Below are 27,500 nucleotides of genomic sequence, written 5' to 3'. Positions count from 1 at the left end.
AGTAGTGAAAACAGCTGATCTACAAGCACACAACGCCTTGTGGTGCGAGGCGTTGTGTGCTTGTAGATCGGCTTTTTTCACTAGTTTAAATCATTTTTAAAATGATAAATACAAAACAAACGGTTTTGGAAATTTTTTCCACCCGACAACGACGATATGTATGTTTTCTCTCAGATTTCCTAGGCTACTGTCTGTCTCTCTTGCGATGTCTCCCTTCCAGCTTTCTCACTGTCTGTCTCTCCTACACTGTCTCTACACTGTCTCCCCCCCAGCTTTCTGTCTGTCTCTCCTACACTGTCTCCCCCCCAGCTTTCTGTCTGTCTCTCCTACACTGTCTCCCCCCTAGCTTTCCTACTGTCTATGTATCCTCCACTGTCTCAGCTTTAATGTCTCAAAAAGTCAGACAGCAGCTTTCCTATTGTCTGTCTCGGAAGCGTCAAGCGTGTCATCATTTCGACATAGCATATTTTCGACACGGGTGAATGTTAACCTGGTGAAATGCTAACCTGCCGGCGAATGCTAACCTGGTGAATGTTAACCACTATGCCTTAACCTAACCCAAACCCTGAACCTAACCTCAGTAAAACTATGCCTAAACCTAACCCTAACCCCTTAGTCGAAATGATGTGCCGAGATTTCCCCTCCCTCTCAGCTTTTCTACTGTCTGTCTCACCTACATTGTCTCCCTCTCTCCTCTCATGATCGCTGTGTCCCCCACAGCCATCTCGTTCTCTGCTGTCCTACTGTCTGTCTCTCTCTCTTCACTGTCTCCCTCTCAGCTTTCCTACTGTCTGTCTCTCTTCTCTGTCTCCCTCTCAGCTTTCCTACTATCTGTGTCTCCTACCTACACTGTCTGAACGGAGAACGAGTTGCATGGACAAAACAACTTGCACGTCATTGTACAGTAGCCTTAATATTTCACAGTCTTGCCGCTCGGATGTGTTTTGCATTAATCTCCATCTCCGAGTGTGTTGTCGGGCATCTGAAGCTGTTTATCTTCTACGGATTTAATTGGCCACTTTGGAACTAAACAGGGACTGAATCTGAGTCCCGAGTTTAGAAACTAGGTTGCGGTCCGTCACGTTCCGACCGGCACAGGTGGTGGCGAACAAAACACAAAAAGAAAACACAGCCTTTGTTGTCGGCGCCCGGTTCTCAGGACGGTTTCATTTGGCTGGCAGCTCGCTCTAGAGGTTGTTCACTTCAACGCAACCGTCTGTGTGAAATTAGATGTTTTGCAGGTAATTACTTACTTACGTACACTTGAAGACTTAGGCACAATAATGGATGAAAACAAAAAGAGATCACAACATTAACTGTGCACGCGTGCATGTACTCGTACGGCTACACCTTTATGAGGTAGTGAAAATAGTAGGATTACAAGTTCGCAACGGCTACAACCTTATTGAGGTAGAGAAAATAGTAGGATTACAAGTTCGCAACGGGTCGCATCACGTTACATTGTGAGCTTGTAGATCTGACATTTTCACTAGTTTTAGTCCCCGGGGGAGAAGTCCCTTTTTTATTTTGGGTCTCCGGCTAAAGTTTGGGAACCACTGGTATAGACAATACGTTACAGTTTAATTCCAATATAGAGGGGCTTAACCATGACTGTTCTGCCCCTGTTTAATGTCACAGTGGCTGGCGAAGACCCTCATGCCCTTTGCTATTGTATAAATCCTACACTCAGTCTGTAGTAACGTTGTGTAATCTGCTGCTGGTGCAATCTCAAGGTCAAAGGTCAAAACAGCACTTCCACAAAATGGTAGAAGTCAGCAGAAAAACCCTCTGCGAGAGTTTCACTCTACTTAAAATGTGCAGTCACACTTTTCAATACTTCCAGCTTATGCGCCACTTAATATTTATGTAATTTTTACTGCACTAAAATGATTTGCAGATTTAGATTATCGTTCCAAAACACACTTCAAGTGGCACTGGCACTGTGTACCATTATGTAGATCAGCCAACACAGGGATGCTGACAGAACCCTCGCTAAAAACCCCAAAATCCACTCGTCCTAGACCGTTTGCCCTCCTGGCCCCCAAACTGTGGAATGAACTCCCTGTCGCACTTTAGAACTACAGACTCACTCCCTAGCTTCCGCAGTGGCCTGAAGACTCACCACTCCACCTAAACCCATAGCACTAATGTAACACCCCCCCTTCCCTCAATGACCATACATGAAGCTAGATAGCATTTTTAGGGTTTAGAAACATTTTCTTTACTGATTAGGTAGTGTGGTCTACCTATGTAATTGTTTTTCTAGATCAGAGGTCTTCAACAGGGGGTCCGGGACCCCTAAGGGTTCCCCAGAGTTACTACAGGGGGTCCATTGAATCCTTTGTGTGATTTTTTATATTTACCACTTGAACCCTAGTGTCCATATTCTGATAACTTTATCCAAAAATAGTAGCTCTACAAGCTCACAACGCCTCGCGCTGCGAGCCGCTGTGAGCTTGTGGATCGGCTATTTTCGGAAAAGAGGTTTGGTGTAGAGGGGAAAAAGAGCACACTAAGTAGTAAGTACAGAGTTAAAGGTCAAGTTTATTAAGTATTGATGCGGTTCAAGTGGTTAAATATCTGAAAACACACATTTATTTGAAAAATACACTGTGTGTAGGGAGGAAATAATTGGCACAACTAAATTGGGTTGGAAACAATGGGAAAGAAAGAAAGAAAGAAAGGTCAAGAAAAACATGTCAAAACATTCCTGATATGAGAAGAGTGAACATATTTATGTATGTACATATTTTATGCTGACACTGTGAGCCCACGTTTATTTTATACAAGTCTGTTGGGTCGTATTTATTTTACATACTCTACCTGTATGTCGAGTCTACTCTATACCTGACATGTTGAACTTGTAACTTTTGTCCCGATAACTCAGCACTTTTTGTACTTGTGTGGAGCACTTTATTCAGCACTTTTGTTGCGCGGCACCCCTTTTTTATTCCTTTATTGTGCGAGTGTATTTCTTTTCGCTGAGTCGGCTGCACTCAGACGGGTACAGCGTGCGGGCCGGGGCGGTGGCGGTGGCCCTATACCGTGTGTGTGCAGGCTGCTCCCGTTTCATCATGGCTCACGTCTGGCTTCAAAACAAAATGCCCTCCGGGGACGGATAAAGCTGAAAGTTGAAGTCGAGAGAGAGAAATAGATATTCTGTCCTCTTCATGGTGTCGAGGAGAGATGTAACGCTCCAAACTTTGTGTGCTCAAAGAGACGAGGAGTAACATAAATTGTGCCAGAGTGGAGAAGAAACTTGATCAACAAACTCGAGAGCACACACACACACACACACACACACACACACACACACACACACACACACACACACACACACACACGCACGCATACACGCGCACGCACACACACAGGCACGCTTCCCCAGCGTGCCTAATAATGCCCCATCACTGCATGTTGGTGTATTAAAGAAATAAGCCCCAGGAGGCTTTGCGTGTGCACACACTCACACGCACACACACCCGTTGTTTGTATTACTCTAGGTTACTTGAGATTACGTCAACATTTTAAGATGCCACATTTATAAATGTTTTACCCATTTCTTTTGCCATTCCCCGGCCTAAAGCTTCAGTTGTATCCAGTTGCACGCCTGAACATAGCAGGTCTACAAGCTTTGTGTGAGCTTGTATTTCCGGTGCACTACAGGGGTACTATAAGTATAAATAAGGCATATACTATAACTCTAAACTCTGAACCAAATGGACCTGTAAGGCCTATTTGGATCCTCCTCAGCGTCCTTGCACTTCACTTTAGCCCCCTTTTCACTACAGGGCCGAACCAGAACTAGAACCAGAACTTTCCAGAACCAAGAACTTTCAAGAACCTGTAAAGTTCTGGAACCTCGAAAATAGCCAAGCTCACAATGCGTCTGCTATACTTCGAAACGGGGCAAAATGTATGAGGGGCCAATATAATGTGTGATACAATGAAGGGCAGTGCGCAGTGATGCGCTCGCCCTGTGCACGCGTATCAATGACTTTGTGTACATGCCAGTGGAGAGATGGAGCTCTCTGTTGACAAAAGACGATGAAAGCTTTACTTCCTTACTAGAAACGGTTTGTTTTCATTGGCTGCCAAGGCACGAGTTTCACGAGTTATTACAGTACTCCCAGGCTGCCACAGCCCGAGTTTCCCGAGTTGGAAGCCATTTTGAAAAAAAAAAAAAAAAAAAAATCAAAACATTTTTTTATAAAAAGAATTCTAAAAATGCCTCAAATGTATTAGGCATGATCGCAATAGAGGCCTATCTGGGCCCGCCCCTTTCCCCCCTCCCCCTGAGTGGCAGCCATGATGGAGTTACTGCTGCAGCAGTGTGTGTCTATGTCTATGTCTATGGAGATGGGACTTTTAATGAAATTAGTCATTACCAGTCCCATCTCCATGATATTTAGATCTAATTCCTTCGCCAGTTCCATCCGCATGATTTGTAGATCTAATTCTATGAGTCCCATCCCCATGATTTGTAGGTCTAATACCATCGCCAGTCCCATCATTATGATTCGTAAATCTAATTCTATCTGTTCCATCTCAATTATGTTTAGGTCTAATTCCATCGCCAGTTCCATCCAAATGATTTATAAATCTAATTCTATGAGTCCCATCTCCATGATTTGTAGGTCTAATTCCATCGCCAGTCCCATCCTTATGATTTGTAGATCTAATTCTATCTGTTCCATCTCAATTATGTTTAGGTCTAATTCCATCGCCAGTTCTATCCGCATGATTTGTTGATCTAATTTTATCAGATCCATCCCAATGATTTTTAGATCTAATTTCACCACCAGTTCTATCCTTATGATTTGTAGATCTAATTCCATCAGTCCCATCTCAATTATGTGTAGGTCTAATTCCATCGCCAGTTCCATCCACATGATTTGATGATCTAATTCTATATAGTTCCATCCTCATGATTTGTAGATCTAATTCCATCGCCAGTCCCATCCTTATGATTTGTTGATCTAATTCTATCAGTCCCATCTCAATTATGTTTAGGTCTAATTCCATCGCCAGTTCTATCCGCATGATTTGTAGATCTAATTCTATATAGTTCCATCGTCATGATTTGTAGATCTAATTCCATCACCAGTCCCATCCCCATGATGTGTAGGTCCAATTCTATCGCCAGTTTCATCCGCATGATTTGTAGATCTAATTCTATCAGTCACATCTCAATTATGTTTAGATCTAATTCCATCGCCAGTTCCATCCCCATGATTTGTAGGTCTAATTCGATACAGTCCCATCCACATAATTCATCTGCGTACAATAAATGTGACAAATCTCTGTGAGTATGTATGTATGTAATCCACTTATCTCGAGAAACGTTCGTCCCACCGGCTTCAGATTCGGCACATGAATTAGATATACAAATCATGTGGATGGAACTAGCAATAGAATTAGACATACAAATGATAGGGATGGGACTGGTGACGGAATTAGATCTACAAATCATAAGGATGGGACTGGCGATGGAATTAGACCAACAAATCATGGGGATGGGATTCATAAAATTAGATCTACGAATCATGCAGATGGAACTGGTGATGGAATTAGACCTACACATGATGGGGATGGGACAGATAGAATTAGATCTACAAATCATGCAGATGGAACTGGTGATGGAATTAGACCTACAAATTATGGGGATGGAACTGGTGATGGAATTAGATCTACAAATCATGGGGATGTGACTGTATGGAATTAGATCTACAAATCATGCGGATGGAACTTGCTATGGAGTTAGACCTACACAAAATTGAGATGGGACTAATAGAATTAGATCTACAAATCATAAGGATAGAGCTGGCGGTGGAATTAGATCTACAAATCATTGGGAAGGATCTGATATAATTAGATCTACAAATCATGCGGATGAAACTGGCGAAACTGGCGATGGAATTGTACCTACACATTATGGGGATGGAACTGGTGATGGAATTAGATCTACAAATCATGGGAATTAGATCTAAAGAATATGGAGATGGGACTGTATCGAATTAGACTTACAAATCATGGGGATGGAACTGGCTATAGAATTTGACCTTCACATAATTGAGATGGGACTGATATAATTAGATCTACAAATCATAAGGATGGGACTGTCGATGGATTTAGATCTACAAATCATGAGGATGGAACTGTATAGAATTAGATCTACAAATCATGTGGATGGAACTGGCGATGGAATTATACCTACACATAATTGAGATGGGACTGATGGAATTAGATCTACAAATCATACAGATGGAACTGGCGAAACTGCCGATGGAATTGGACCTACACATTATGGGGATGGGACTGGTGATGGAATTAGATCTACAAATCATGGGGATGTGACTATCGAATTAGATCTAAAGAACATGGAGTTGGGAATGTATCGAATTAGACCTACACATCATGGGGATGGAACTGGCGATGGAATTAGACCTAAAGATAATTGAGATGGGACTGATAGAATTAGATCAACAAATCATAAGGATGGGACTGGCGATGGAATTAGATCTACAAATCATGAGGATGGAACTATATAGAATTAGATCAACAAATCATGTGGATGGAACTGGCGATGGAATTAGACCTACACATAATTGGGATGGGACTGATGGAATTAGATCTACAAATCATAAGGATAGAACTGGTGGTGAAATTAGATCTAAAAATCATTGGGATGGATCTGATAAAATTAGATCAACAAATCATGCGGATAGAACTTGCGATGGAATTAGACCTAAACATAATTGAGATGGAACAGATAGAATTAGATCTACAAATCATAAGGATGTGACTGGCGATGGAATTAGACCTACAAATCATGGAGATGGGACTCATAGAATTAGATTTACAAATCATTTGGATGGAACTGGCGATGGAATTAGACCTAAACATAATTGAGATGGAACAGACAGAATTAGATCTACGAATCATAAGGATGGGACTGGCGATGGTATTAGACCTACAAATCATGGGGATGGGACTCATAGAATTAGATCTACAAATCATGCGGATGGAACTGGCGAAGGAATTAGATCTAAATATCATGGAGATGGGACTGGCATCATGGAGATGACTAATTTCATTAAAAGTCCCATCTCCATAGACATAGACATAGGCACACACTGCTGCAGCAGTAACTCCATCATGGCTGCCGCTCAGGGGGAGGGGGGAAAGGGGCGGGCCCAGAAAGGCCTCTATTGCGAAATTGCATGTTTAGCCCCATAACAAACACATCTTTCAAAATGTCAAAAATGGCTGTTTTGTCTGACTTTGAAGGCTTGTATCTCATGAATGCCTGAATGGATTTCCAAGCGGATTTTTTTGTTTGAAAGCTGTTAAAAAGTACTACACATATGGTGCATGATCTAGGCATTGGCGTGCACGATCCGTGCACTAAAAATTGATCCGTGCACTAGAAATTTAGGAAGGTGGCAGTGTTTGTTTTGTCTGACTTTGAAGGCTTCTATCTCATGAATGCCTGAACGGATTTCCAAGCGGATTTTTTTGTTTGAAAGCTGTTAAAAAGTACTACACATATGGTGCATATATGGTGCATGGGCGTGCACGATCCGTGCACTAAAAATTGATCCGTGCACTAGAAATTTAGGAACGTGGCATCCTGGTACTTGGCGGCCATCTTGAAAAGGGCATTCAATGAGTTAAGAACAGTTTACGCATTACTAGTTACGTTATGCCACAAGCAGTCGTGGTGCAACACGCGTTAGTTTTGATTGATTGATTGAAGACTTTATTAGAAGTTTGCATAGACAAAAGGTACAGTTTCATGACGGTACAGTTCACTAGTACAAGGTCAACTAAAAGGAGATCCCAGTAAACCATTGAAGTATCTTAACATTGAATGACAGACGGATATAACACAGTACTATGCAGTAGATATAGTAAAAAGTAAATACAAATTAAATAAACAGTGCAAAAAATATATACAGTAGGTAAATACAAAGAAGGGTCAGGGGAGGCTGGGCTAGGTTTGTTATTGCCAGTTGCGAATGGCTGCCGCCTGTAAGTGGTTTTTCAGGGCGATTTTAAAGGATGCTAGGGAACCACACTCCTTTAAGGCCTTTGGTAAGGCGTTCCACATTTTGGTTTAGTAACTCACTTAGTTACAAACAAACTAGTAGTTACTAAGCCTCTAGTAAGGACTTTACTCCCTAACTTAGGACAGAGCTTTCTGGTGGTGCAACTGGCTCCAGGACCTGAACACGTTCCCTGTCTGAAACCGGGCCATGCGCTATGGAAGGAAAACCACAACCAACAAAAATACGTTAAGGTTCTGGAAAGTTCTGGTTCCGCCTCGTAGAGGAAAAGGGTCCACTGCACTAGCATACAGTACAGTACAAAGTAGTACAAAGTACAAATGCACGCACGCACGCGCGCACACACACACACACACACACACACACACACACACACACACACACACACACACACACACACACACACACACACACACACCCTTCACCCCCCCTCCAACCTTCAGAGCTCATTAAACTTTGCCAGAGGTTATGGGTAGTGTAGTTATACTGTACTCTCTGCTAGGATGATGCAACTTCAAAACTTTGGTGAGAATTCTGCCTGTTTGATCATCAAACCCACATGGATACTGTTATCAAAATCATATTGTGTGCAAATGTGTTTTCAAATTATTGATATAGTCATCCCTGTTTTGGTCAAACATGTATTTTGTCCAGGCCGAGTCTTGCGCGTGCCGTGCGTGTGTTCGTGCCCGTGCACACAGAAATGAGCTTTTCAGATGTGAGACACAGTTTTACATGATGCAACAGAATGAAAGATCTTTTAGATGTTGTTTATTGTTCTGGGTGAAATCCACCAGGTGCTGTTCTCACCTGCTGCATCACCTGCTTGCACCCAGACATGTTCTCTGAGGGGATGTCAATAGGTTACATTGGGAAGTGTTGCATTTGCCACGTAGCCTCATGAACTCTAGTCTACAGCATCGCTGTTGTGGGGTGAACCTTGGGTCAAAATAGCAGTTCTAAAATCCAATCCAATACACTTTATTTATGAAGCACATTTTACAAGTCTGCAGGTTAAAGACGGGGTGAAATCAAAAACATGTTTTTCACACTTTTAGAGCCTATCTGTAGTGATAATATGTCCATACCTAACACTAGATGCCAGAGAAATAGAAAATAAACAATGTTTGTTTATATTTATATCAAAGGTCCCTAAATAGGCCATTCTTAATTACTTCCTGTGAACAGAAATTCAAAAAGTGATGACATAGATAGAGTTTTTGAATATAAATGAACCTTTGATTACATTCACCTGTTTGTTTCCCATTGCTGGCTCCCATTACCCCCATTACTTAGATTTTAAATCCCATCGCCTGAAGGGCTGGTCCCCTCGGATAGGTTCAGAAACACACAGGCTTCCTTTTCAAACTGAAACTTCAAAATAAAATACCCAAAATAGTCATTTCATAAGCAAAAGGAAAAAAAAGGAAAACAAGAAAGCGTACAGATTTGCCAGAGCCACTTTCACTTGCAGTCATATTTGACCAGGAGTGTCCATGCTTTGACTCAAGCACTGAGGTTGAGTACTTTGTCCACCAGTGATTAAAGAACTACAGCACTTTACTTCAGTTACAGAGGGAAGGACATCCATAAAGTCCTCTCTGTTCAGTTGAAAGCAGACAATTCCTTGAGGCACTTCTGCTGGGACGATTGTTTCAGGAGCCTCTCCTCCTCTCCCCCCGTCGGACTGTCGTCTATCGCCGCAAATTTGTTACACATCCTTCACCACGAAATCACTTTCTCGCCGCGCTCGTTGGACACGGCCGTGACTCCATTGTTCTGGAGTCCCCGGCGAATTGAAAGTGAAACTGGACAAAGTTTTCCTGAAGGTTGGCACCAATATCAATCAGTTTGCGATGTGTTCACCACCATGACAGTGTGTGTGCCTCTTTTGTCTCGACAGTTTGGGGGGGGGGAAAAACTCAAATCAACTCCGGTCCCTTTTCAGGGGGGGAATATAACTGTAGCAAAGACATTGAATCTGTATGCAGTCGGATAAAACACTTGTATCTGTTTATTCCATATTATAGTTTTGTGACTGTTAACAGTAGGGCACGTGCACACAGACATCAAAGGGGGCTTGAGCCCCTGCCCTTTTATCCGTCTCCCTCTCCAGACCATGAATGCAGTTTTTACTATGGTGAAAGAAAATGCCTCTCCTGAACATGAATGCAGCATCTTATGTTGAAAGAATTGCCCTCACTGTGTAGAAATCCATGCTGTACGCCACCTCTTCAGTATTGCCTTTTTCATGCTTGGTTTAGTGTGGTATTAAGTACCGAAAATAGCCAACGCGTTGTGAGCTTGGAGGTCTGCTATTTTCAATATTTTCACCAAAAGGCCCTTTTAGAAATGTCAGCCCCTGCCTCTCTAACATTCTCTGCACGTCTCTGGTTAACAGTATGGGCATAGTCCTCTGGGGAGGTGGGACATGGAGGGGGAAAAACACAAGAGAAAGGCTGGTAAACACACGCTTAACTGGACATCTTTTGATGTTGTAATGAAACGGCTTCTTTTTCTGAAATACAAATAGTATATAAAATAAAATAAAACCTTGTACCCCGTAATTAAAATGTACAGGGTATAAATGAATGCTTGACTTCATCATACAAGGGTGTCTCACAAAAGAAGTGACAATAGCAGATCTACATGCTGACAACGCGTCGCAATGGGACACGTTGTGAGCTTGTAGATCTGCTATTTCTCTTCTGTCTTTCCAGTATACTTCCATTTAGACACTGGACTTGCTAGGTCTTGCCCAGTGTTGGGCATAATCCGTCCCATATGTCTCATCATCTCTGGCAGTGGCTCGCACACGCACGCACTCGAAGGCGCACGCACGAAGGCGCATCGCACACACACCGCTAGCGTGCACGTGTATTGAATGACTCAACTCATTTCATAAGACATTTATGAGGGAAAGAGAAATCAATTTCCTTGCGTGTGTGTGTGTGTGTGTGTGTGTGTGAGCGTGCATGTGCGCATGCTGCGTGTGTGCGTGCGAGAGAGAGGGAGAGAGAACTATTAGAGATACTCTGGGGATTTCTCAGGTCATGATCTCTATTTGCAGATGGATCAAAAGACATCAGGGCAAACTCTTTTCTCTCACCTCTGATATTATCGTCTTCAAAGCCAATGGTGCGAGGCTATAACTGAGAGAGAGAGAGAGAGAGAAGAGAGAGAGAGAGAGAGAGAGAGAAGAGAGAGAGAGAGAGAAGAGAGAGTGAGAGAGGAGAGATGAGGAGGAGAGAGAGAGAGAGAGAAGAGAGAGAGGAGTGAGACGATGGAGAGAGAGAGAGAGAGTTGTGGGATGGGAGTAGTTGTCGGGGGGTCAGTCATCTGGTTTGAATCAAAGCAGACAGTTCTGTCATCATGTGTAGTTGGTACCAGGGGACAAGTTGCTCTCAGCATCTACAACACACTGACTGACTGGCTGACTGACTGAACTGACTGACTGACTGACTGACTAAAGCCCTTTGCACACAGGCGCGTTTAACCGCACGGATAAAACGGACAATATACTTTTTTGAAAAGAAAACAATGATTCTCTATGACCTCATGCACACCGGCTCCGAATTAGCCGTGCGACGAGTGGCTGCCGCCGTGTGTTTTTTTCTCGATCGAACCAAGTTCGATTTGTGCGTCTTGTCGCATGCGGTGAAAAACTCATCACTCCTTTTATGACTCCTTTTTGGATCCGCAGCGCCTATTCCGCACAGCCTTGCACACCAAATCCAATGCGTTTTATTCATGCCGCAAACGAAAAAAACGCAACTGTCCTGTGTGCAAAGGGCTTAAAACTGAGCTGTGTGATCGAGTGTAGAAACACATTCTCGCTGTAAGTTGATGCTTCATATCCATATACTGTAAGTCAATCCACTGGGATCGTTTATGGGAATTCTGAAATTCGCCCCCAAAAAGGCGCCCTAAGTAGAATGCGTATATGTCAGGTGCTCAACTGGCGGTACTTGAGCCCACCTCTGGTATGCAAAGGAGAAGAATAAAGACACAAGTGGAGTGAAATATTTATATTATACTACAGGAAGTTCTTCTGACCAAGCAATTGTTTGAAATAGTTTCTACATCCATGCATGTCAGCACACTTAGCCGTTATTAATAGAAGATTTAAGAACGGATTAAGGTAGAGACTGACAGAGTCTCATCAGCAGCAGCAGCAGCAGCAGCACTGTTGCAACTGCAGTAGGTTGAGCAGCTATGCTAGCACAGTTTCCAAGGGAAGTTCACAGACGTTGTAGCTAAATCTGTCCGATGACCCGGTCATCACATTATTGGCTTAGGAATGCAACAAAAACTACAAACCTCACCATGAATTCAAGGAACAAATTGGCCTCATTTGTTAACTGTGCATAGCTGAATAGGATGGGTAGGTCTACACACCCGTATTTTAGGGGACTGCCCATAAGTCAGAAATCTCATGGGTCCTACATCTCATTAGTCCGAATTTAGTTAGGGTTAGGATTTAGGGTTAGGTTTAGGCATAGTTTTACTGAGGTCAGGGTTAGGGTTTGGGTTAGATTTAGGTTTAGGTTTAGGCATAGTATTTTTCAACAGGTTAACGTCACCAGATTCTGACTAATGGGATGTAGGAACAATGAGACTTCGGACCAATGCCATGGCACCGTATTTTAACGCTATGGTATATTTGGTACATGCAGAGGCCGATATTTTCTGAGGTAGTACTTGGTGTAAGAAAGTTGAGAACCACTGGTATACTGTATGTCATGGGTCTTCAACAGGGGTTCCGGGACCCCTAGGGGGTCCTCAGTGTTACTACAGGGGTTCCTCCAAATCTTTGAGTGATAGAAAAGTTTTTTCTTCTTTTTTATATTAACCACTTGAACCCTAGTGTCCATATTCTGAGAACATTAGCCAAAAATAGCAGATCTACAAGCTCACAACGCCTCACGCTGCAAGGCGTTGTGAGCTTGTAGATCGGCTATTTTTGGCAAAGAGCTTTGGTGTAGAGGGGAAAAAGAGCAGACTAAGTACAGAGTGAAAGGTCAAGTTTATTAAGTATTGACGGTTCAAGTGGTTAAATATCTGAAAACACAAATTGACATGAATCCAAAATACACTGACGATTGTGCTGTCAAACGATGAAACTATATGGAATCTATGATAAGGTAGTGGGGTCCCTGCTTCATCTCTCTCTCAACTAAGGGGTCCTTGGCCTGAAAACATTGAAGATCCCTGTTGTATGTCATACTGTATGGATTGTGAAGAAAAAGAATAAAACAGAAAAGTTAAAACGTGAAGACTAAGTGTTTTGTTTGCTTTCTCCTCCTCAGGACGGGATGGGAAACCTGAGAATAACAGAGAAGGGCCTTAAACTGGAGGGAGACTCCGAGTTCCTACAGCCTCTCTATGCCAAAGAAATACAGTCCAAACCTGTAAGTACTGCTATGCACGCACACACACACACACACACACAAAGAAATACAGTCCAAACCTGTAAGTACTGCTACCCACGCACACACGCACGCACTCACGCACGCACGCACGCACGCACGCACGCACACACACACACACACACACACACACACACACACACACACACACACACACACACACACACACACACACACACACACACAAGAAAGTACTCATTCACACGTTTTCAAATGCAGAACTTTGAAAATAGCAAATCTACAAGCTGCTACATCTGCTATTTTCAAATGGCCAAAATGTGTATATGGTTTAAGTGTTTTGTAATAATGATCAACATATGCAAAGTAAATAGTAACTAAAGTGTTCAAGTAAATATAATGGAGTAAAAGTACAATATTTGAATCCAATATGTAGTGGAGTAGAGGTAAAGGTATTGGAAATTGGAAATACTCAAGTAAAGCACAACTATCTCAAAACTGTAACTCAAGTACAATACTTAAATGGATATTCCAATTTCAAAAGAACTTTTGGTCATTTTATCGTCTAATCAGGCTTTTGGGAACACCCTGAACAGTTTTTAATTTGCTTCATTCTGTATTTAGATATTTGATGTAAATGTTATCAGGCCCTCCTCCTCCAGGACCTTTCTCCACTCACCCATTGTAACTTCAAACTCCATTTTAACCATGATAGATTAAAGACATTAACTCAGCGGGTGCCCACAAGGTGTCTACACGCCAATCTCTTTGATGTCTCTGGAGGCCCACAGCGCGTTGACGTGTTTACTGTATTTACAGTATTAACTTTAAATCTCACCGTTACGTTGGGGCTGCGCCTGGATGTAGCCCATTAGCCGCTAGTCGCTTCGAGTCGACGCTGAGAGCATCGCACGGCCGTTTTTCTCCGTATTCTCCAATGCATTTCCCCATCTTTAACGCCCTTTATCTCTGATGTTTGTTTTATGGCTAAAACTGTGGCGTGGTGCGGCAAAATGTCCAAATTTTGATCGGCAATGAACAGCTATGATCAACACTGGCCCATACAGTAAGTTACACAATAACATCCTGTCTGCGCTCATGTGACCAAGTGACGTCATGACGCATGCATTGACGCAACAGGGCCTTGTATTCTTCTATGGAGGTGGCTTTGGGCACTTAGCTGGGGCTCTGGCGCCACCTTTTGGGCAGCCGATGTGTTAAAGACACCTAATCTGGTGACTCACAATACCATCCTAATATGTGAGCAGGCCATGTTTTTTCCATAACCCTTTTCAATTATTTTTTAATAATCTTTGGGGGAAATGGAAAAAAAAAAAATACAATAATACAGGGTGTTCATAAATACGTTCATAAATACGATAAAATGACCAAAGGTTATTTTGAAAGTGTAATATCCCTTTTAAGTAAATGTACTTAGTTACATTACACCACTGCAGTGCACACTGTATGCAAAGGTTCAAATGTAATTTAGATAGCATGTTATTTGGACGTGTAATTGTTTTTATACAGTAGTATATTGTACAGGACTAATGGTTCACCTATATGATACACTGTCTCTCTGCATTTTATCGTGTTTACCCTGCTTATTAGCACATAAGACGCTCTCTGAGTTACAAAAACCCATAAAGGTCTATTTGGTTCCTAACTATCTATCATTAAAACTGACCCTGAACTCCCTCAAGAACCCCTGGGGGTCCCCGGTCCCCACTTTGAGAACCACTGCCCTTCACACAGGACCAACTACAGTTTTTTATTATAATTATGAATCACTGTCAGCGGCAGTGTTCTCAAGACAACATGCATATAGAGCAGAGAGACACCATCAGGGGCGTCACAAGGGGGGGGGGGGGGGGGGGGGAGTGGGACTGAGTTACTAGGGCCCAAGGTGGAGGGGCCTTAATTATTTTATACTTTAGCTATTGAAAAATAGCAGATATACAAGCTCACAGTGCGGCACCGAGTGCCGCGCTGCGAGCTTGTAGATCTGCTATTTTTGAAAAGTCGTGAAAACTTGTGCAGATCTTTGAACATATGTATTTTTTAAGCGAACATGTGTAACTCAAATTTTGCTTCTGGGGAGGTCCCTGGAACTCAATATTTTGAGATGGGGGTTCATGGCCAAATACATATCATTTTGGGGGTCCTTGACATGAAAGAATGTGATCACCACTGACATAGAAACATAGTTTTTTTCAAAAAACCTCAGAAGGATTTGAAATATTCAAAGACTTGCACAAATCACAATCTTGTACATCTGCTATTTTTCAATAGTTAAAGAGCAAAATAATGTGTTCCCAGTCTAAATGGGTTAAACCTCCTCCCCCTATGAAGAACATTCATGGGGGGCCCGCAGTGAATCCTTGTACCCAGGGCCCAGGATTTGGTGTGACACCCCTGGACTCCATGTTGTCCCTCCTGCCCTGAGCAAGCACTTTTATGGCAATGGGTGGCGAGGAATATAATTACCCTTTAATGGGAGGAAACCTTATGGGCAGAAGCAGGCTCTGGGGTGGGCAGCCATCTGCCTCACCGTGTCATGGTGGAGGGAGGGAGGGGGAGAGAGAGAGAGGTATAGACACTGTCAAGGTCAACATTGAGAGGGACTTTGCATTACCTCATATTCTTAAAAGAATGTCCTATGTAGTTTAAAAAAGAAAAGGATGGGAAAAAACACATCCAAAACATACTGAGAGAGTATTTCTTGCAGGTCTTTAAGTCCGAGTGTGTCAAAAAAGCAACTGGGTTAAGCACCGCTGGTCCGACCAGTTTAACATTCACCAGGTTAGCATTCACCAGCGTTAGTTTTACTGAGGTTAGGGTTATGGTTAGGGTTAGGTTTAGGTGTATTTCCGTCACCCAGACTTTCGTCACCTCCGTGCAGCCAACCACAAGCTTCTGCTGCCTTAACCCAGTTGTTTTTTTGATACACTTGGACTGAACGACCTGCAAAAAACACTCTCCCAAAACATACTACATAATGATCACCCAAAAAGATTACAATATTGACGTAAAAATAACAGTCATTTTTTTTTCCTATTTTGTTTTCTATAATTTTTCTATTGACTTGAGCCAAGTTATTTGTGGAGTAACTTGACTCCAAGTTTTTGTGTCCTAAGTTTCACAACCAATGTCACTCTTGAAGATATGCCATTGTACTAAAAGGGGCGGGAACAGCCAATCCTTTTCAATTAGGATATAAGGCCATCTTATACCGGAGGTGGTCTGAGTCATGAGGACCTGATGTGATTGTTCCGTAAATGAATGCCCTACTCCATCATACAGGTGTGTCACATAAAATTAAACAGAAAAATATATCTGCCAAACGATTCTGGAAATACAAACTCTCCAGCAACGATTCGAGTGATCAGTTTGATAACCTCTGTCTCTGTCTCTATCTCTCTCTCTCTCTCTCTCTCTCTCTCTGTCTCTCTCTCTCTGGCAGTAATAATACCGGGGCAGATAGTGGATTGATAGTTTGATACGGTGTGAGGTGTAGGGATGGGACGATACGTGATATTATCGTTTATCGTCATAAAAAACACTCACGATAATCGTATCGTGGAGATTTAATATATCGTGATATCGTCCTCCGTCTTGCACTGGGATCAATTCACCTTTTATTTGATAGATAGATACCTTTATTATCCCAAGGGGGAAATTCAGTACCAAGGGGGAAATTCATTAACAAGCTGCATCCGGTACCACTTAAACCCTCTATAATTGGTAAAAGGTAATATACGTACTTGATACAGTCTTTTTTTCACTCTTTCAAATGTCTTTGCCAAAAAATAGCAGATTTACAAGCTCGAGCTTGTAGATCTGCTATTTTTTGGCAAATGTTCCACCACAGGATAATGGATTTTGATTATCGTGATAATATCGTAAACCGCGATTTCTTTTGTCACAATAATCGTGATATGACATTTTCATATCGTCCCATCCCTAGTGAGGTGTCTCATCTCCTTCTGTCTAGCACCTCACAGAGAGAGAGAGAGAGAGAGAGAGAGAGAGAGAGACCACTGGCATATCTTATCTCCAGCCAGTGCTACAGAAAACGCCTATAGAGTACCAAAGTCCTGACATCACCTGTTCATCCCCACTTTAACTTTTGGTCATTTTTATCGTCTAATCAGGCTTTTATGAACACCCTGAACAGTTTTTAATTTGCTTCATTCAGTATTTAGATATCTTATGTAAATGTTATCAGGCCCTCCAGGCTCCAGGGCCCCTCCCCATACACATCCATTGTAACTTCAAAACTCCATTTTAACCATGATAGATGATTTCTTTTTTTTTTTTTTCTTTCATATGTGAGTTGGCTGTGTTTTTCCGATAACTCTTTTTTTTTCGTTTCTTTTGAATAATTCTTTGGGAAAATGGGAAAAATAAATAAGATAAAAAAATATTAAAAATAAATGAAAAACTTTATTGAAAAAACACGGCTACCTCACGCATTAGGAGGGTAGTATGAGTCATCAGAATAAATAATGGGTGTTTTTAATGAATAATCTTTCATTTGAAGTTACAATGGGGGTGTATGGGGAGGGATCCTGGAGGAGGAGGGCCTGGTAACATTTACATCAAATATCTAAATACTGAATCAAGCAAATTCTGGCAGAGTCAGGTTACCACTGACTACAGTATGTTTGTGATTAGTCATAATGTCTGCCTCTCTAACCTGCACTGAAACTCATTTAGGGAGCTGTAGAACTTTACCAGTGTCCTGGTGGGAATGAGGCTGAGCACGCACGCACGCACGCACGCACGCACGCACGCACACACGCACGCACGCGCACGCACACACACACACACACACACAGGGGAAAGAGCTGTCTACAAAAAGATGAATGTATGAATGCATAATAATGTTATAAGTGGCAACAACACAAACACACGCACAACGACAACAACACATTGCTGTGAATGCCAGTCAACACAACACAACACAACACAACACAACACAACACAACACAACACAGACAAATGCATTGTTTTGCAAAGGTGAATGAATTCATAATGAAGAAATAAGATGTGAGATGGAGTGCTTTATCATAACTCTTTGCCAACCAGTTGTGGAAATGAACTATAGGTACGTTTACTCAAGTACTGTACTTAAAATGTAGGGCCATATTTACACTCAAAGGAAAATATGTATTTTGACATACCGGTAATAGTAGCCCTATTTTATACTTCGGCAGATCTACAGGTTCACAAAAAGCTTGCACATCTGCTATTGTTTTACGACGTTTCAACAAAAAAAAAAACATGTAGGCTATACTTTTACTTGCTGTCAGTATATTTGGATGCCAATAATGTACTTTTACTTAAAGGTTTTGAACACAGGGCCCAGGCCTCTGGTGCAATGAACAAGTGTCAATATCCTCTCTCTCTCTCTCTCTCTCTCTCTCTCTCTCTCTCTCTCTCTCTCTCTCTCTCTCTCTCTCTCTCTCTCTCTCCCTCTCCTCAGGGTCGTCCTCTGTACCTGCAGTCGTCCAGAAACGTGTCGGTCAGTGTGGTGGACAGCAACAGTAAGGTGTTGACGTCACTGGTCACAGGTAGGCTGACATGATGATGTGTCACTGACTGTATGCCGTCCATTGTTTTCAACAGGCACATCGAAGGGCACCTGTTTGTTGTTCACGTGTTTTGTTGTGTGCGCAGGTATGCGCACGACTGTTCACGCCTAATGCGCCCACGGCGCGACGTCTGGTCATCCTATATGCAATGTACTCCAACTCCAAAATGCTAATTTGTCAGATTTTGGCCGAAGAACTTTTTACTTATTGGTTCAATATTTTTGAGCGGTGCAAACACAGACATAATGGGTGTTCAATAGCACTGATTTATGGAACTAGTGAAGTGAGCGCCGCAGCATATCTCCTTGTATGGGCAGTTCTTTCTGTGACATCAGCTGTGGTGATGTTGGTGTCTGCGTACTTTCTATGATGTTAGTCTCGTATGAGCTGTTGGTACTGCATACATAGGGACATACACACTGCATATATATACTGTAATAGGACATAGGGACTTACACACAAAGCCAGATGTAGGCGCAGTTAGCACCACTCGTAAAAGAAAACAATTGAGTTAGCTGGTTTCTGCCGAACGAGCGAGATTATATATCATTGCTGTCAGGCAGAAACCTCTTAGCTCCATAATTTCACTTTTCATGTTTTTCTTTTTTTTTTTCTTTTTGTAAATTAACGCCCTTCTTGATCAAACTACAGTGCCACACAAAAGAATCAAAAGTATCAGATCTGCAAGCTCAAAACGTGGCACGAAACGACACGTTTTGAGCTTGTAGATCTGCTACTTTTGACAACGTTTCACTATTGAATTTGAATCCTGAAAAGTTATAGTTTGGGGAATCATGCACCTGACAGAGGCGATACGGTACATACATCTTCACGTGCGCGAGCGGAGGGTCCGTGCGCTGCCTGCCAGTGAGAACGGCTGCATTCTTTGTGGTGGGTTTGGGTTTTGAGCAGAATAGTAGATAGATACCTTTATTATCCCAAGGGGGAAATTTAGTTGTCCAGTTGTAGCACAGCAGTATACAGTTATTTACAAAGTTACAGAGAAGTAGGAAAAAATAGATAAGAGTAAAAACAAGAGCAGTACAGTACCAAAAAAGAGAAGGTGCATCAATAGAGGGGGCGAATTAAATATAAGTATATATACATAAAGTGTCTTACAAAAAGAGACCAATAGTCACGCAGCGACAGTCAAGGTCAATTTGGAAGCTCAAGAGTCAATACCAACAGCAGAATAAGCTGTTTGGCATCGGTCGCATCGTTGGGCATTTTGTTCAGCATTTTTCATCTGAATCTTTCATGCTCCTCCTAGAAATGGGGGAATTTTTTGAAAAGGAGATAAACAGGCTGTCCAACGGCATGCAAGTCAGTAAACATTGCTACGACAGAGAAATAATCTGCAAAAACACATTTATTTTTGTTTATATAGTGAAATACCGTACACCACCGTATTTTGTAAGATACCGTACTGTAGGCTACTGTGAAATTTCTCTCTGTTTCATGCCTAATGCTAACCAAATGGACCCGTACGGGTCCATTTGGTTTCGTTTTACGCTCGCCAGAGTTAAATTATTTTGAAACATCTGGCATTACTTGATTTACAAGAAGTCTACACAATTAGACAATGTAGAAGCATTGTAATGTTGATCAATGTTTGCCTGTCATCTCTCCCATGGTACCACATCAACAGGCCTATAGCAGCGGTGGGCAACTTTGATGATCGAGAGGGCCACTATATTTCCACACTCACTCCAGAGGACCACATATTGCACATATATATACATAGGCATATTGTTACTGTCAAGCAAAAAACCTCTCATCTCCAGTAAGAGTAGCAAAAATAGCCAATCTACAAGCTCAAAACGCATTGCAGCGCGACACGTTTTGAGCTTGTAGATCAGCAATTTTTGCTACTTTTGAATTGGAATCCTGAATTGTCTTTTGTTATTTTTTAATTGGAATCCTGAAATGTAACATTTTGATTTAATTTCCAATGCATTTAGTTATACTTATGTGAACTTTATGAACATAAATACAAATACATTGGACGTAAAAAAAAGACTAACATTTTAATACTACTATACTAGTCATTCAACTACTAACATAGACTGAAGTAATTAAAGCGGGTCATGTTTGCATGTTTGGAATTGTAACAGATGAAATCAATTTCAGTATTCCGATATTAACCTGAGGGCCACATTAAGTGAATGTGGGGGCCACATGGGGCCCCCGGGCCGCCAGTTGCCCATGTATGGCCTATAGCATGGAATTGTGGACAAAATCTAACAAACATACAACAACAAAATATTTGAAGTTTTGGGTCTGAGAGGCCTGAGAGGCTACTGTATATCTCATCAAATAAATAATGGACCTTGATATGAAACCGGTTGAAAACCATTGGTGCAGACACTCACTCTGCGCAGCCACATTCTTGGTTGATGCCTTATTCCTGTGCACCTCGACATGGTTCAAGCCCACTTGGAGGGCTTCTTTTTGATGTAGTTTTCTTTTTGATATGCTTCCCACAAGCTCTAGTATATTTCAGATGTTGTGGGAGTTCTGTATAGAAGTATATATGGGACCGTCCTGTTGACAAGTGACGCTAAAGGGGTCGCGACCAGATCGTCTGGCCTGTGACGACTGGAACTGATTGGAGTCGGTGACTCGTTTCGTCGCCGCAAAGTGGTGGCCCGTCGCTACGTTTCACTGCACTCAGATCAGTCCAGAGTCTCACAAAAAAAAAACGTATGTGTGGGAAAAGTACTACTCCCCCTCTTCGCCTGTCCGTTCTGTAATGGAGCTGTCGTCAAAGCCGGCTTCACCAGAACGGAAAATCACTCTGTGTAAACATCCTCACTCACACACAACCACAAAACAATCATTCACATCCCCCCTAACACACTGACATTCTGGGAGGGGAGGGGAGGGGAGGGGAGAGGGGAGTTTTGTGCGACGGTCTTGTGTGATGAAGCAGGGCTTTACTTTGCGAAAGAACGTACGAATTTGAAACTTGAAGGTTTCGGCCTGACAGTGATGATATTTTAGACAATACGTTGTGGGGGGTCCCTGCTTCATCTCTCTCTCTCTCTCTCTGCTAAGGGGTCCTTGGCCTGAAAAAAACTAACCGTTGAAGACCCCTGTCCTAAATGTGTACTGTGGTTTTGTGGTGCAGGCTCCGGTGGGTTTCTGGCCAAGGGGAAGCGGCTGGAGGTGAAGACCAAATCAGGGAAACTCTTGTTCTCCGCCGACGAGTCCGAGGTGGTGGTGGGGACGGACCGGCTGCGCGTCATGGGTGAGTAACGTCCTGTCCTTCTCATGTACTGTGCATGGGAGCAGTGGCTCAGGAGGTTGAGCGGCCGCTTGGGAATTGGGGGCATCGGAAACGGGAATGGTTCCTGGTTCGATCCCCTGGCTGTATACTGTGTACTGTCAAAGTGTCCTTGAGCAAGACACTGAACCCCTAACTGCTCCTGGTGAGCAGACTGGTTCCTTTCATGGTGGTAATTATGGCGGTGTGCACTAGAGATGTGTTGTTGATCAGTGGAGTGGTTTGTGATATTATCTCTCTGGACACAGACCGACCCTCTTACAGATCACCTCTGACGAGAAAAGCAACACGAATCACAGGTCTGAAGGAAAGGTGTGAAGCACTTGGACTGGTTCCTCTAATTGTCAACCACAGAGCAGCATGAGACAATCACTAATTACCTCAGAACATTTCTTCATTGTAGTATTGATACTTTTACTTAGGTAAAATGTAATTTTTCCACCAGTGGTTTATGGTGCAGTCAGAGCTCAGCAGACAAGGCAGTAAAAGTGAATACAAACAGGGGACATGTAATGATGCCAGGGCCAACACTAGGTTACATTTTCACCAGAAAGATACCCTCTTTTTCCTCCTTTGTTTGATACCACTTGAGGTGACAGCTGGCTGGAGTTTGCCACGTGGGCCAGTTCAAAGAGTGTGATTCTCAACCATGTTAATTTCAAGGAGCCCCAGTTGAATCTGCAGTGGACTGCGGGTCCCTGTGTGATACCATGTCTGTTCCTTTTTGTATTTAGTTTTGAGCGGTGTTAACCGCTCCTACATCTGGCTTTGTCTGTGTGTACGTACTGTATGTACCGCCTATGTACCGCCCCATATCCATATTGGCCAAGCTTCGCGGAACGCTTAATGAAATTAACTCATGAATTGCACCGCTCACTTCACACTGGGTGTGATTTTTTTAAATCTCTGGGACTCTAATCTTCCTCAGTCACTCACTTGATCACAGATTTTGTTAACTCTTTCTGTGCGAAAACCGAATAATATCGGTTCTTTTTTCCATTCCAATACTAATTTTTTAATCTATTTCGCTTACCCTGAGCTGCTAGTAGCGACGTGGGTGGTCCTGGCTCCTCCACCGCTTCCCAACGAGCCATTCTACTTGTCCCGATGATTTATTCCATTGAAAATGGTTTAGAAAAAAGTTTAGAGCCCCCCCAAAAAAACGCTGTTTCAGCAAGACGTATTAAGGATTACAAGAACCGACATTTTTCGGTTCATTTAGTAAAATGAATTAAATAATCGGAGGCATCAACGAAGCCCCGGTCTAATTTAGCATCCTAGCACAAGGCCGCGATTCTGTTTACACGGCCCGTAATGGGAAGAAAAGGCCGCGCCACGCCGCCTACTCCAATAGAAAAAACACATCTTTACAGCGGATTTTCTCCGGATTGTGTTCCGAGGCCAGCAGACAAGTTATTTTGGCGGCTGAATAACTTTAGATCGCTCTTCTAAAAAACTAGACCAGGTCAACCTGGTTGTGCCAGACCCCCTGTCTGTCATCATCATTTATGACATCATGCCTTTTGTAGGCATGTCATCATCATGTCATCATCATATATACCCTTTATATAGAAAACCCGGACAGACCGACATTTGCTTATGTAGGCCTACCCATTTCATGGGTCTGGCAATGATATAGTCGATTGCTAACTGATAGCTAACTTCCTCCGGCTCGCTAGCATAGCACTCATTCGAGTGAAAAGCCAAGCCAGTTCAGGCTGGCGACCCGGATGTGATAGTGAATGCCTACGGGAGAATGGCTGGCACTCTAGCGGCACCTAGCGGCGCCCGGCAGTTATTGTGTTAATTTATTTATTACTATTATTTATTTATCATGAGAAATGTCACAGCTTGTCTCCGTGTACACATTTTTACCGTCTATGGGCAAACCCATAAAAATGTGTCATCATGTTGTCATCATGTTCTGATGTCACTGTGATGTCAGGGGAACCACTCTACCAGAATGAGTTTGCTGCTCTGACATCACGCTCTGGCTTCATTGTGATATCACACTAACAGAATCCCATATATGGAGTTCCAATATTTTATGCCAATATTATTCATGCCCTGTTAGAGAGATCCCTGTGATGCCAGGGGATTGAGGGGAACAAATCCCTTTTATGCCATGTGGAGATCCCTGATCTCCACATCCCTGATGTCCACATCACTGTGGCACAACTTCGCCCTTCAGGGCGAGGTCGCTTGTTGCCCTGAGGCATCTTACTGGTAGATAATTTCCAAAGATAAGCTACAAAAACGTTATCATGAATGTGACTAGTTCATTTTGGTAGAGGAATACATGAAACGGAAAAGGAAAGTAGTTTCAATATTCATTCATTCAAACTGTCTTACCAAAAGTCAAGAACAGGCACAAAGACCAGGGTTGAACGAGATCCAGGGATTCCCTTTAACTTGGAAAATGAACTTCGTGAACCTGGTATTTTTTTCTTCTCTCCTCACCTTTGAACATCTTTAGCTGTGAACGGGCCTGTGTCTAAATGTGTGTGAGCATGCATGCGCACGTTTGCGCGTGTGTGCGTATATGCGTTACACGTATCCACGAGTGTGTGCGCGCAATGAACCAAAGCTGCCATTTCTCCAAAGTGCAGAGCGTGAAGCTAACACGCCCTGACCTTTAAATGCAGTTAATACGGTGAGTGGCTGCCGCTGTCTTCTCTCCGTGCCGTGGGTTTTACAGCTCTACCGTTGTAGGGTTTTATTAAGCCGTTTAGGCCTAGAATTATTGAATGCTTTAACTATTGAAAAATAGCAAATATACAAGCTCACAGCGCGGCACCGAGTGCCGCGCTGCGAGCTTGTAGATCTGCTATTTTTGAGGAAAAAAAAGTGAAAATTTGAATTTTGACCCGATTTGAGCCGATTCTATTAGTGTCTTTTGAATCCTTCTAAGGTTTTTTTTTCTTAAAAAATAAATAAATATATATATATATGTTTCTGTCAGCAATCTGGCTCACCATTGTCAAAGAAAAGGTCCTTTTCACTTCACTGGAGCACAGTTAGTCTGTTTTTGAGAGACTACTATGTCAGTGGTTCTCAGACTTTTTCATTTGAAGGACCCCCAAAATGATATGAATTTGGCCACGGACCCCCATCCCAAAATATTTAGATCCAGGGACCACCCAGAAGCAAAATTTGAGTTACAAACGTTTGCTTAAAAAAGACATAATTATATTCAAAGATTTGCACACATTTTTACGACTTTTTCAAAAATAGTAGATCTACAAGCTCGCAGCGCGGCACTCGGTGCCGCGCTGTGAGCTCGTATATCTGCTATTTTTCGATAGTTAAAGCAGTCAATAATTCTAGGCCTACATGGGTTAAAATAAATGCCAGGGAGGCAGAATCTAACGGATAAAAAACGCGCAGATCCGCTTGATCCTCCTGATCAGAGTGCCCAGGGGGGGTTTCTACGAGTGAATGCTACGTCACGTGCTGTTAGATCCACAGTAACTCATTTACTCAAGTGCTGAACTTGAGGTACTTTCACTTATCTACGTGCAGTCGCTAAATCTCACTGTGGTGAAGGAAAAAAAGAGTTGAGCCGGAAGGCAAAAGCTCTCGGTCTGACCCACACCTATCATCACCTATGGTCATGAAGTGTGGGTCATGACCGAAAGTATAAGGTCGCGGGTGCAAGCGGACAAAATGGGTTTCCTCAGACGGGTGGCTGGTATCTCCCTTAGAGATAGGGTGAGAAGTTCAGTCATCCGAGAGAGACTTGGAGTAGAACTGCTGCTCTTACACTTGGAAAGGAGTCAGCTTAGGTGGTTCGGGCATCTAGTATGCATGCTCCCCGAGCGCCTTCCTAGGAAGGTCCTCGATGCACGTCCCACTGGGAGGAGACCCCGTGGCAGACCAAAGACCAGATGGAAGGATTATATCTCCAAACCGGCGTGGGGACGCCTCTGTATACTCCCTGAGGGAGTGGAGGAAGTTGCTCGGGATAAGGAAATCTGGAGGTCTCAGTTGGAACTGTTACCCTCACGACCCGATTCCGGATAAGCGGTTGAAGATGGATGGATGGATGGATGGATGTACATTTCTCAACACTTTACTCAAGTAAAAGCAGTACAGTGCACAGGGTGGTTAGAGTATTACCTCACATGCTGTTATAGAGACCACTGACATATTTAATTATTTAGTCTGCTTGACATGTCCATTGGCGCCCCCCACTGCTCAGGTTGATTTTTGCAGGCGACCAATAGATCAGTGGTTCTCAGACTGGGACATCCAGTTTGATATACTTTATAGCAGGGGTCTTCAACAGAGGGTCCGGGAGCCCTAGGGGGTCCTCAGAGTTACTACAAGGGGTCCTCCAAATCTTTGAGTGGTATAAACTTTTTTTTTTTTCCTTTTTTATATTAACCACTTGAACCCTAGCGTCCATATTCTGAGAACCTTTGCCAAAAATAGTCGATATACAAGAGCCTGTAGATCGGCTATTTTCGGCAAAGAGGTTCGGTGTAGAGGGGGAAAAGAGCAGACTGAGGACAGAGTGAAAGGTCACCTTATTTATTATTATAAATTATTGACGGTTCAAGTGGTTAAATATCTGAAAATACAAATTGACATGAATCCAAAATACACTGATGATTGTGCTGTCAAACAATGAAACTAAATGGAATCTATGATAAGGTTGTGGGGGTCCCTGCTTCATCTCTCTCTCAACTAAGGGGTCCTTGGCCTGAAAACGTTGAAGACCCCTGCTTTATAGAATCCCCTTGTTTATCTCTGGGCCCCGGTCACTCTCATTACACTCTCATTTTCATTTGCTTGTTATCAATCATTTTTAGCAGTGGTGGGAAAAAAAAGTACTCACATTGTATTCACACAAGTAAAAGTATCAACAATGCAATAAAGAAATATTCTGTTACAAGTGACAGACAGACAGAAGTACTATACAGTAAGGCTGGGCGATATTAGGAAAACCTTTGATATTCGATAACGTTGTTGAATAACTCGATATCGATATTACTCACAATATTTGTAAAAACAATTGCATTATATTGTTTTTAATGTTTTTTCTGCTTCAGGTCCACTGTACGCATAGTACCACAGTACACATAGAATAAAGGAATGAAATGCCTTATTTTCCAACAATGGTTTTATTGAAATAACCACACCTGGTTACAGCTGGACT

At 42.6% G+C, this 27,500-nt stretch overlaps 1 protein-coding gene across 1 annotated transcript in view; it reads left to right on the top strand.

The window, feature by feature from the left end:
* Positions 1-27,500, top strand: part of sgcd (sarcoglycan, delta (dystrophin-associated glycoprotein)) — a gene marked incomplete at its 3' end in the record, with an annotated part of 198,528 nt that overhangs the window by 110,278 nt on the left and 60,750 nt on the right. Inside the window, exons 3-5 of the mRNA XM_080749542.1 lie at positions 13,379-13,480; positions 18,945-19,032; positions 22,184-22,303. Coding sequence (XP_080605668.1) covers positions 13,379-13,480; positions 18,945-19,032; positions 22,184-22,303 — 310 coding nt within the window. The remainder of the gene's footprint in view (positions 1-13,378; positions 13,481-18,944; positions 19,033-22,183; positions 22,304-27,500) is intronic.

The sequence above is a fragment of the Nannobrachium achirus genome (genome assembly GCF_963921795.1).
Source record: "Nannobrachium achirus genome assembly, chromosome: 19".
Taxonomy (NCBI): Eukaryota; Metazoa; Chordata; class Actinopteri; order Myctophiformes; family Myctophidae; genus Nannobrachium; species Nannobrachium achirus.
This window is presented reverse-complemented; position numbering and strand designations above follow the sequence as displayed.